The following is a 13335-nucleotide window of genomic DNA, read 5'->3' as shown; positions in this document are numbered from 1 at the left end:
ATTTTAAAATTAATCGATAAGTTCTAATTGATATGCACCTAATATGGTATTATGCTATGTTTATTTTATCCTATAAGTGTATAGTCAAAATATTTTGAAAATTATAATGTTTATAAGAAATGTAAACATTAACATTTGTTAAAATTATCAAATAACTATAGTAATTCGTTTTTAAATTACTACAAAAAACAAAATTCGGTTGAGGTGAAATAGTTATCACAGAAATATGAAATGATTATCCAATGTCTTAAAATTCCAACAATTATAAAATATTATTAATGTTTCTTTTCGGAAAACTTTTTATTTTTGATAAAAAAAAACTTATATTAGTCGGGTATTCGACCGGTTTAAAATGAAAATTGCTATTTATATTTTATACAATTATTATAAATATAAATTATTATTCTATAAAACGGGTCTGGTAATATGACGATTATGTATTTTTGGTGTCATGTGTCTTATGCATTGCGTGTTCGGGAATAAAATATGCATACGTATACGTCCCCCGGCGGGTAGAAGATTGGTGAAATAAGTATGTATTTATTTTATGTCTAAAAAAGTAAATTAAAGCTTCAAAAGTATAGAAATTTAAACTCACGTAAACATCGACTTTTTTTATAGTGAATCTTAGTTGTGTCATATTTAATTTCCATACGTTCAGTAACCACATCGCCGACCCAGGAACACCTTTCCTCGTCCGTCTTTACCGCGTTTCGAATTGAAGATATTGAGATATAACATAAAAATAAGCTGAAAAGAACAGCATATGCGTGTAAAATATTATATATATTAAAGTACGGTTTAACGATTTGTACGTCTATTTTTTTCTCCGTTAAAATTATTACAACTGTCAATCGTCTACGAACGAATAGCGAAAATTGGTGATTTCCATAGATGATAGATTAATATGATAGATCCATATCCATAGATCATACAATGTATTATTATATTGTAATATTATTATTAGCCAGACATTTAATTTTTTTCGGAAGTCTGCCGTTCGAGAGACTCAATTGTGTACTTATACAAATTTTATATGCACGACAAAAGGCGGAGGGCGGGGTAGATTATATAGATGTTGTTCAGTACATTGAGACTAGACTCATTATTTTTCGTCCGTATTATTATTGAATGACACCCGTCTTCTCATTAATAATGTAAAAATATAATACAAAATATTATAATATTATCAATAATCAATATTAATATCGAAAACCATCATAATTATTTTCAAAATAGATAAAATTATTAAATTATACTACAGTTTTCTTCAAACTTTTTTATTGCTTTACTACTTTTTTTTACGGTGAGTCGCCGTCTCAAAGACCCCTGATGAGCTGCCACTGCAGGTGATAATAAGTTCATGGCATAAACAGCTTAAAACTAATCTACATAATATTTTGAATACTTCTCTGTTAGTGTTAAATAATAATACACGAATTTGTGTCTTTAAATAATATTTTTGTAATAACTTAAAACAAAAAAGATAACTATACCTATAATCGTTATTTTTCGTTAAAATGTCCATTTTTGTCAATATTCAAATTTGGTACGTACTAACAGTAGCGCCGAACACGAGTATGAACTGTGGAAAATTCCCCTGAAATATTTATGGGTGGGTGATAATCAAAAATAGTTTGTTATACAGTATCTTGTATGTATATAGTTAGAAATAAATATAGTACCATTCGAACGTAACTAACTGAACATTTTTTTTAGTAGATGGGTGTAACACCAGCGTTTTTTCCTCATAACATGAAATATAGATCGGCGCGACTGGACTAACTTCTGAGACTGGGAGTGAGAATATGAATAAAGTTAAAACTTTTAAGCAATAATAATAATATAATATTAGCTATAGTTATATAATTATACTAAGTTTACACTACTTAGCTAAATACAAATTTCAAATAGGTTAAAATAAATACGAATCCGGTTAAATCATTAAAAAACAGTAAATACTTACGCAAATGAAAGAAATCAAGTCCCGCTATTCATTTCCCAGCATCAAAATTTGTCCAAAGAATTATTATACAATTAAACATTTATACCCATAATTAGTATCAGTGGCAGATCTAGTATTTTTGTTTGGAAGGAGCCCAACATTTTTCATATTATTAATTTTATAATCACATTTTAAGATTTGAAGGGGTTCTCGCTGCTCTCGGTCTTCTCTTTAATCCGCCACTGATTATTATGGTAGGTTTTGGTTTGAAAAGTAGGACAAGTTCGTGAGTTAATTGGAGATCATTGTAAGAAATATATTCTTAAAGAGAAAATAAGTACCTAATTTAAATGTTAATTAATTTAGAGAGAAAGGATATGTCAGCTTTTTAACTACGAGTCTAGAATAGGTAATAGATTAAGCTTAAAGATATTTTGAATATTATTTATATTGTAATAGTTTTCATTATTTGATATTTTTTTAAAACTAATGAAGCTCAAAAATCTTTTTTGCATAGTTACCATTTCAATTTATTCAATATAGCAAGACAAGAATGGACACCATACGATAGACCAGTATTCCAATATTGAACGGATCAGAGCACAGTAAGGGCAGCGATTCCCAACCTTTTTAGTTGTATGGACCACCAATTTTGTAAAAAAATCGTTGAGGCCCATGGGTTGGGAACCGCTGGTATAGGGTATTTAGAAAATAAATAACAATAAAAGATGAAGTAGATCTTAAAAATCATAGTTTTTAAACAAATTTGGTTAATTTGAGTAGAAAATTAGGTCAGATTGGAAGATCATGAATACTAACATTTGATAACCGTCACTGAATGAATTTAGGGTAGATATTATAACAATAATGAAAAAATGCAAATATACTCGTACATTTTTAATAAAATTGATTTTAGTTGTTTTGTTGTAATTCATAAAATAATATGATTCTGGATGCTAGAAACTTCTCTAATTTGTCTAAGTATTATAAAACACTATAATCCGAGTACCCGACTTCGCTCGCGATGAAATGAACATAAAATATCGCACTTTAATGGTGTATCACCTGTATCGGTTTTAAACGTTTTAGTAGAACTTAGTTCACGAAATTTGTGCATTGGTATAAGTAGGTACCTTGCTTTTAAAACTTATGTAACTTAGATGAAAATAACTGATAGCACTAAGTAGGTTTATTTTTTAACGTAGTTCAAATTACTATCCTCTAAACCAGTGTTTCTTAACCTCTGTATTATGGCGACACACTATTAAAAATTTTCATACTTTGTATTACACAATAAAAAAAAAATAAGAACAACACTCATTAATTTTTGTAAATATAGTGTCAACAAGGTTCGTACATTTAATATTAGTACTTCCCGCGACACGTTTGGACTTACTGGGTGACACACCGATTGAGAAACGCTGCTTTAAACTATTTTGATATTTCTACACAACCTAAAGGAATTGAAAATTGATACAAAGTACATTTTCCGAGTCTTAAGGAAATGTGTGCAAAAATTGATATATTAATTCATAATTAGTTTTGTAGTTTCTAAGTTAATAATGTTAATATAACCTGATAAATTTAAAATGGACAAAAAAATAATAATTTTTAACTAAATGAGAACACTTTATTTTTAAACTATTATAAGTTACATTAGATATATTATAAAATGATGAAAACATTATTATTCTTAAGACCTTCATTGTCGGCTAATAAAAAATATTGTTTAGTTAATTTTATATTTTTAAATATCAACATCTAATTTACTGGGTAGTTGATCATTCATCATTATAATACCGAATAATTCTTTTATCGAACAACGGTTGAAGTAAAACAAAACTTTTTTATTACATATTTTTTTAAGTTTTTTACTTTTTTGAACAAAAACATACATTTTTAATTTCATATTCTAATACTAATCCAGACCATTTTTTGGAGTATTTAAATATATAAAAATAGAATTTTAGATGAATAGTTTATTAGTTAAAATTATTTAAAGTTTTAATTAGTGGAATGGAGCGGTATAGACTACAAAGATGCCTCACAATATCAGATTATTACTCTGTCAACTAAAACTTTAAATACTTATAAGTTATAATTCACAAACTACTAGTCCAAACTTCAATTTATTTCTGTATCGAAAAATACTTAAAAAAATATTTATATAGAAATATATTAAGTATTAAGTATATATTTTCAGAATATAAAATTAAAAATATGTGTTGTTACTCAAAAAAATGAAAAATTATAATAAAAAATATTGTTTTATTCGTCTGGAAATTATGTAAAAACTTTTTTTTTAAATTGTTAATAGATTATTAAATAATAATTGTTCGATAAAAGAATTTTTCAGTATTTCATTGAATAATACAGTTTTTAAAATGATTATTTTAGTTCTGGCAAGATGGTTTCAGCATGTTACTATGATAGATTGTGTTATTGTAATGCAAATATAGTCTAAAAATGTGAATATATCAACAAAGCTATCTAGTACCATTGATTAAACGAATACAATGTATATTTAATCTATGCTAGTACTTAATAGTAAATAGTTAATAGATATTCTGTACAACCACAAAAAGGACGTTTCATAGATTTGAGAGCAGGCTAGTTTTATTTTCCATCATAATAACAATTTATTTAATATTGATTACAATTGATAAATTTACACCAGTAAAATGTATGATAATAAAAGTAAAAAAAAAATCATTAACTAATGGTACTATATATTGTTATCGATTAATAATATTTACAACTAAAGGGCTAAGAACAAAATTTAATCAAAACCCTATTTTTATATTTTAAGATGAGGTTTATAATTTATATAATATTTTATTTATTTTATGTAGTGTTTAAAATAAATTTTTGTGCAAATTATAGGAATCCACTAAGTGTAATTCACTTATAAATATATATATGATATTATAATTTAAACATAAGTTAAACAAACATAAATCACAATTTATTGTACTATAAAATTATGTAATACTCCATAAAACGTTATAAATCTATAATTAAATAAAATAAAAAAAAAAGAACAGAAGATTAAGTAATAAATAAATAATCGAATAATTTAAAATTGTGATGAATATTTCACCAGTTAATTAAATTGACTAAATTTATATATTATACAATTATCTATAACACAACTTAACATACTAGGTAGTAAAAATATTAAAATAATAAAGCAAACACAGGAACACCAGAAAAATATTCTAAAACTATACACATTATTACTTTTTTTGTTCTTCAATGTCAATAGTTTGCTCATCCATGCTATAACCAGTAATGCTATCAGGACTTTGTAATGAAGCATTGTACAACGGATTTGCTATTTGTCTATCACTAACAGAAAAACGAGTGTTGTTGTATATATTATCTGTCTGTAAAGTAATAAATCAAGAATATTTAGTACAAAAATATTATATAATATAAAATATGGTACAAAATTACTAATGATAAATATATTATTAACTAAATTTATTTGAATTATCTATTAATAGACTTCAAAACAATTATATTTTATTTAGTGTTTAAGTTAATTATTAAATAATAATTTTTTTTTTTTTTTTTTATTAATTAATCCGCGGCAACAAAGGCCATTGGATGGTTTTTATTCATTTGTAGAGGGGAGGAACGGTAGGTTGAAACACGTTTTTTTATATGTGTGGCAAAGATTTGTCACTAAAATCCCGGGTGGTCACCCATCAGCAAATTAGTAACACCGGTCGATACGTACACTTAGAACGTTTCCGCAATTAAGTGTACGATCGCACCATACTAAGCCACACTAAATAATAATTGTACTATATTTACCTGATAAATATAGTCTGAATCAGTTTTTAAAGATGAAAATGATGGTTGATGTGGTAATGACACAGTATCTTCTTCAACACGATCATCATTTTGTGCTTTATAAGAAAACATAATACTTGATTGTGAAACACTAATAAAATAAATAATAAATTAATAATAATATTTATTTTTATAGTGCATATATATTTTTTTTATCTTAAATAATATTTACCTAAAGAATGAGCTCAAAAATGTTATGTAGACTAGAGGAGTAAATAGTGTAAAATATAAAAATGTTGTTACATCAACAATACAAAGTCCTTCAGTAATTTTTAGTAATAAAAATGCACAACCAATAGAGCCAATACCATTTAAATTTGCTAAAAGTGATACATATACATAAAATGACCGATTAACTGAAAAAAAACATAAATTGTTATTTTTATATATCATTAATTATTAAAAACAAATATACAATAACAAAATACAAAATATTTTAATAATTTATCAAGTAATTTTTCATGATACAAGTCATTAATGATACCCTTCCTTCTTGGAATATATTTTTTTTAAATCACATAGGTAGCTTTAAAACTTTTTAATACTAATAATAACAAAAATAATAAAAGCATTTACCTGGTAATGCAAGTTTCTCTCGAAGTCTAGTCTGAGGCAATACCAGTATGAGCAAATACAGCTATAAAAAAAAAAAAAAATCATAAATATTTGATGATCATCAATTAATTTTTTCAATATATTACCATAGTAAAAATGACAGAACTTATTAACCAAAATACAATACCACCATGACCAAATAAATTTAAATCCTTAGAGTTGATTCTAAAAATGGAGTCTGGCATAAAAATTTCCAAGGCTCCTTGACTAGCCGAATAAGCTAACGAGATAAATGATGTTGTGATTAGTACATATCTTATGCTGCTTCTACTTTCCATATGACCTATAATAATCATAAAATTGGAAATTAAATGATATATCATGGTTAATTTCAAAGCTGTTAAGTTGGTTGCATGTATTTATAAAATATTTTAGTTACTTTTGATACCATATTAATTGTATTTAAACTTAGAAAGGAAAACAATTCAAACTGAAAATAAAATTGTTTTATTTTATTACTAACCAAAAGCTAAGGCAAAGACTACTACACTCATTTCAGTAGCCAAAAAAAAACATTTGACTAAAATCCAAAGCGTTATATTGATGGAATCAGCAGCCAAATTACTAAAATTGAGTGTCATTGAAATTAGGCATCTTAGTATACTTGTAAATACATTGAACAAAACCTAAATATATTGTTAAAGAACTATTAGTAAGATTAACACTTTTTAAATGTTAAATAAACAAAGGTATTATGAGAATAAAAAATATTATTTACCAAACAGTAGAATGTAAAAAAAATAGGGCTATTCGCAGCTCGAAGTTTTAATCTTGCACGACTGAACTTGGTCACTAAGTACATCATAAATATTAAGTTAGGAATAAGTATTGCTACATCCCATACACGAACGCTTTAAAATAACACAAATAAATACATGAAATTAAATACTAATAATAATCATATGGTAAATGGTATCTTTAGTATATTAATAAAATTGTAATCATATCATTTAATAATCTTTTAAAATTAAAATAAATAAATAATAAGGTATAATATAAATCTAAAAAAAAATAAAAATAAAACTCGGAATATTTTTCTAGGTAGAAATTACAGTTAGGTACCCGAGTAATAAAAATAGATTAATGCATAAGTTAGTATTATAGTTTTAAATTGGTTTGATTAGCAAAATGGAGAATAAAAGCTAAAATTAAAAAATGGATTAAACATTTGTTTATCAGAAAAAATGCATGGCCTCTACTCATTTATGTCACAATGATGTCAGTATATACATCTGTTGCCGAGTATCTTATATATATATATAAGATAAAAGATCATTACAAAAATATGTAAATTCTACCTTTTAAACTTATTTGAACAATTTAGTACACATATTTAACTCCATAAGCCAAATAGATATAATTACCTTAAACAATATATTGTAGATACCTATTTACAAAAATGTCTTACTTGATACTTGGTATTTCCATGTAAAGAACCAGTTTACATACATGTTCTTCGTCCACTGAAGTACTGTTGTTCATTATATTTGTTGGCAATCTATTTGTTTCTAAACTCTGAATGTCTACCATAACTATTTTATTTTGTCAGATGAAATGCAGCTGATACATTCAGCTTTAATATAATAAATTGTTTTATAAACAAATATGGTATTACTAAAATACTAACTCGTATAACAAAAAAATATCTTGCATAAAATGAAATAGGACACAATATGTACCTGATATTAAATGGTTTAATTTTAATGTAACAGCAATTAATAAGCTATTGTTTTAAATTTAAATTGTGAATTAATTACAATCAAATGATAATACTTGCTTAATTTTCTACCATAATTAAATAATTTAAGCAATAATTGTTTTATTAAACACACACATAACGTATCAATATAGGATACTGACATATTGTTCAGCGTTCACTTCATATCGTTCACATCTTTCACATTCGTCATTCACATTTCACAATATTGAATTCTTATATTATGTTTATTTCACAGGAGAAAAAAAATATTATCTCTAAATGATAAGCAGACCAATTTTTTATTGTTGTTTGAAAATTGATAAAAAAAAATATTCTTAATATCATTTCATACAGTGTACCAAAATAATCATTATATTTTTAATTTTCAATGTTTTAAAGTGGGAACAAAAGTGAAAATATGTTAAAATGTACAACACTGTACTATCGTCTATTATTCTGTGATACTACCGTCCTACTACCCATGTAAACATTTCGAAATTTTGAATTTCGATTTCAGATCAACTGTCGCACAAAGATTACAGATTATAGATATCTTTATAAGAGTATAAAAAAATAAGTCTAAAACTATATGTCTATAATGGTCTATTCAGTATCACTTTAAATAGTACCTACCTTCTAAATAGTAAATTCAAATTAATAAATTATTTTATTTACATTTTTGATAATCGGTAAATACTTTAAAATATAAATGATCGTTTTAAACTGCAATGTGATCAGTTAACCTCGCAGATATAATATAATATAATTTAATTCTTTGAATCCATAAAATTAATTGTAATAAATCCAAACTTCCAAGTAAGTAGAAAATAAATATATTGAAAACCAATTACTAAAATTAATCTTTACTTAATGATATTTTATATTGTCAGTATTGTTTTATATTTGAAACAATATAATCATGGCAGCAACTAGCACTTCCTCTTGGTCTGATAAAAACGAACAAAAAGTTTTCAAATGTATTGCAAAAGCAGCAACTAAATATCCATTTTCTATACTTGTAAGACTTGAATTAATAATTATAATTTATTTTTTTTATAATGATTGTATTTTGGAATGTAGTACGTACCAATAAAATATAAATGTTAGACAATTTTTTTATCTAGATGATTGGCAATACCAACTGGAGTACTCAAATAGCAGATGCATTGATTGAGTATCATGAAAACAATCATATTTCCAAGATTCAAGTGCACAAGGCACAAAGTGTAAAATCAGCACTGTCTACACTGTCCACTGTATATGCAGATCTTGTAATTATTTTGTTGGACATAAGTAAAAATGATTGCTTAGTAGATGTAAGTAAACATTTATTTTATTACCTAACAAGTAATAATTATTACAATAGTAACAGGACTGATATATATCTATTACTATAGGTAGAAGTTAATTTATTAGCTCTAGAACCAGCATTATTATGTGGCAGAACCATTTTGGTAAACCCGAAAAATAGTATTAAGCGTAAAGATATGGGAGTTTCTTATGAAAATATTGACAGTCTTAAAAGAAAATATAACTTACTTATTTTACATGGAAATATAGATGTAAGTAATATTTTTTTTTTAGTTTTAAAATATATGCTTGTACAAAATATTGTTTTATTAATAAATGTATTTGTTTCAGGATTACATCAGTAAAATGTTTTTAGCAAGAAGAATTATGGTTTATTCATACAAAATAAATAATAACGGTTTACCAAATATGTTAGAGTTTAATTCTGTTGATTTGTAAAACTAATAGACTACTTTTTTTTTTTTGTATAATTTAGTATTGCATAACAAATAATGAAATAAAACATCTTTGTAAATACATGTTAAGATTTTATTTATATATTTTCTACATTTATTTCTCGATTAAATAATTAATAAGCAACGAAATAATAAAAACAATTTTATTATTTTATTATATTGGAGAACTGCTGAATCCTCTGTCGGCGTAATGTCTGGGTAAAGACCGATCTGAAGTTCTTGGAAAACCTGGGTCTCCTGGTACACATTGAGAACGAGACTCGTGTATTCTCCACCCTGATTTTCTCTCCCAAGTCTTCACATAAAAAAGAAATGTTTATTATTTGATCATACATTTTAATGGCAATGTAATTAGTGTTATTACGGATATTCACAATTATTAATTATTTACATTGATTATTTTTTTTTGTAATAAAAATATTTTATTCATATTTATTAAATACATTATACAAATTAAGGCTAAGATTATTATATCTTACCTTTAATTTTGAACTGAACTAAACATAATATATTATACCCCCCAATATGAGTTTTAAGCTTAAAGCAGAGTTGTAAACATAATATCTTGTATATTTTTATCTATATTGTAAAATTTTATTGTTTTGCTAAATAAATTATTATTATTATTATTTGAGAGTTGTAAAAGAGAAGTTAAGGTTTCTTAATAGTTAATGTTATAAAAGAAAATATTGTATAATTATATACAATTGAAAATCAAAATACTTATATTGATTTTAGTTAACAAACATATTACATACTATAAAAATTTAAAAGCAGAATTCTTTAAAATTTCAAAAACAACTTACATTTGTGTTGTAAAGAACATAGTATGTTCCTACATAAGCAAGAGTGATTCCCATCAATATTTTGCTTGTTACAAACCGAACATTGAAAGCAGTTCTTTCACCCTAAATAATAAAAATAATGGAATAGATTATTAGTTTGTTATACATACAAATCACAAATACTTAATAGTTAAAACTTAAATAATATTTGTAAAAAGGGAATGCGATAATTTAGTAAATTTTCATTTTATTGAAACAGTAATTAGTTATAAGTTATAACTTATTATTTATTCAGATAACTAAATTAATTTAAATATTGATTTGGTTTTTGTATGCTATTTCTATAAACTAATTTTGTTACTTTCCTTGAGTGATAGGGCACAAATATAATACAAGTTAAGCATTTATAATTCTAATAACATTCTGGTAACATTTTCGAGATAAATATTTGGAGCAAATATATGAAACATTGTTGAAACCAAATTCTGATTGCACTATTGTCTTTAATGTCAAAAATACACATTATCAATATACAAAATTTGATTTATACTGTTTTTTATTGTGCATTTACTTACAGTGTGCCGTAGATGTGCATGTAATAAATGGTATATCGGTGAAATTCAAATAACTAAAACTTTAAAACTAAGTTTAAATGATAAATTCTGATTGCACCAAAGTTTTTGATTCATTGAATAGGTAATATATGTAATGATAAAAAAAAAAAATTAAAAATGGCAAAGAGGAACTCTAAAATGCATTTAAGCCAATTATTTTAATGCATATTTTAATCATTGTATTAGTGTGGTAACTACAAAAATAACATATATTATTGAAGTGTGGATAGTAAACTAATAAGCATCCTCTGTCCCCACTAATTGTTTAATTTTAAAAGTATTGTGAACTCAAAAATAATTGAATTGATTTTGTATTCACTAACATATACATACACACATACATATAATAACTTAGAAATATGATTTATTATTATATTATATTTTTTAGTTAGTAGTAATAGGCAGTATAGTACACTTACAATTTTTGGGGTCAAAAAATCTTGAAATACATTCATAGGAACTCTGAATGCACGTCTAATCGGATTGTACAATTCATTGTAAATTTGAGGACAGCAATCGGTTCATCATGAGACAAGTGTTGATCATGTAAGAATTTTCTACGGAAAGCTCTTTCTTCATCGGTCATGTTAGTAAGTCGTTGTCTTACAAATCGATGTCTTCCTTCCAAATCTATAGGTAATACACCACCAGTTTCATTAGATGGGCCACTACTGGTCACCTCCGATTTGCTACTGTAAAATCTTCGAATAGAATTCATTTTTCAATTTTTAAAAAACCCTTATGAAAAAAAGTATACTATTTTGAAAAATAGTCTAGTTTTGAGCAGGTACCACTACTAGGTAGTCATTGATAAGGATATGCTAGAAAAATCAAAAATTTATATAAGGTTATCAGGAGAAAAATGATCATATGATAATAATGTGACCAACATTCTTTGAAAATGCAATCAGACTGGGCAACAGAATACGTTTATCACACATATTAATATTATATAATCATTGGTAAACCGTGAAGGTTGTAAAACACGGGAAATTAATTTTCAGAAAAACCTGGATAAAGGATAACTAATATGAAAACGGTTTTTTAAATTTATATAAAACATGAAATAGTAGGTATCTCATCTAATTTTTTGAAATTACAAAAAAAGAACAAGTATTTTGTATGGGATTCAATATAAGCTTAATATGTTTTTAGCTAAGTTTTTTAATTATTTTTCTACAGATATAAGAACAAGTAATGTGAGATCTTGTATATGTATCAAATTTTTAAGCTTTTCAGCCAAGTGAATATTATTAATTGACATTTAAAAAACTATCTATAAATAGGTCTAAAAAAGTAAAAATATTTTTAGAATTATACCATGTTATTTATTTATTTTTTTGACTTATTCGAGATCGTTTAGACTCATCGCCGCTTCCACTATGCCTCTCTACGTTTCTCTATCCATCGCTATCCTTGCCCCATCTCTAATTTCTAGGTGCTTAGATCTTCTCTGACTCGGTCTGGCTTCCGTCCTGTGACCCTATTTACTGTTATATCTTCCACTCTCCACACATGTCTTCGACTTTTATCGTAGGGCTAACCGCCCTACATGGCTACATGAAAAAAAAACTGGCTACGAATTGTCCTAGAATGAAAGTGGAGCTTACTGCATCGCCCCCTCCCTAAACCCAGTCGTTGCTCCCCTAAAAATATTACAAATATTAAAAAGACTATATGTAATGCCCCCAACAATTTGGTCTGGCTACGGGCCTGAATAGAACTACAATATAAACTAACAGAAGCATTGCAATTAATAAAAGAAACAGGCAAGCTAGACAAAATTTGGAACATCACTCTTAGTGTAATCAAGAAAGTGATAAATGAAATCCTAGGATTTGAAGAAAAAAGAAATAATAGAACAAATGGTTTGAAGAAAGCTGCAAGAGAATAATGGCTGATAGAGAACTAGCATGCATTGAGATGCTTGAAAATCCCACTAAAAATAAAAAAAGGATTCTGGCTGCTAAGCAGAGAGAAACAAGCCGTATAATAAAGGTCGGCGATTATGAAAAAAGATGACGCGTCATTTATAACAGAGAATACAGAAGTG

At 25.9% G+C, this 13335-nt stretch overlaps 3 protein-coding genes across 4 annotated transcripts; 1 reads left to right on the top strand and 2 right to left on the bottom strand.

Moving 5' to 3' along the window:
• Positions 1-4815: 4815 nt before the first annotated feature.
• On the bottom strand, positions 4816-8369 carry LOC113553228 (transmembrane protein adipocyte-associated 1 homolog). 2 transcript variants are annotated; one of them, XM_026956441.1, is made up of 9 exons: positions 8098-8369; positions 7827-7991; positions 7137-7269; positions 6882-7044; positions 6505-6701; positions 6380-6440; positions 5976-6159; positions 5765-5894; positions 5182-5331 (listed from the first exon to the last, which is right to left on the bottom strand). In XM_026956441.1, exons 2-9 carry the CDS (start codon positions 7946-7948, stop codon positions 5182-5184), a joined length of 1140 nt encoding a protein of 379 aa, XP_026812242.1. In that variant the 5' UTR covers positions 7949-7991; positions 8098-8369. The 2 variants fall into 2 exon arrangements, with proteins under 2 accessions (XP_026812244.1, XP_026812242.1); XM_026956443.1 differs by lacking the exon at positions 8098-8369 and having other exon boundaries at positions 4816-5331; positions 7827-7948.
• A 231-nt stretch (positions 8370-8600) lies between these two features.
• On the top strand, positions 8601-9999 carry LOC113552917. Its single transcript, XM_026955943.1, has 5 exons — positions 8601-8933; positions 9008-9135; positions 9242-9433; positions 9515-9679; positions 9759-9999. The coding sequence occupies exons 2-5, from the start codon at positions 9037-9039 to the stop codon at positions 9864-9866; spliced, it is 564 nt and encodes a 187-aa protein (XP_026811744.1). The 5' UTR covers positions 8601-8933; positions 9008-9036; the 3' UTR covers positions 9867-9999.
• On the bottom strand, positions 9933-12086 carry LOC113552918. The gene is given in 4 exon segments (XM_026955944.1): positions 9933-10178; positions 10690-10791; positions 11702-11793; positions 11796-12086. Coding segments are annotated over 4 exon segments (540 nt in total). The 5' UTR covers positions 12001-12086; the 3' UTR covers positions 9933-10037.
• Between the last annotated feature and the right edge of the window lie 1249 nt (positions 12087-13335).

The sequence above is a fragment of the Rhopalosiphum maidis genome, chromosome 2 (genome assembly GCF_003676215.2).
Source record: "Rhopalosiphum maidis isolate BTI-1 chromosome 2, ASM367621v3, whole genome shotgun sequence".
Taxonomy (NCBI): domain Eukaryota; kingdom Metazoa; phylum Arthropoda; class Insecta; order Hemiptera; family Aphididae; genus Rhopalosiphum; species Rhopalosiphum maidis.
Note: the sequence above shows the minus strand (reverse complement) of the source record. Positions and strands in the feature narration are given on the sequence as shown.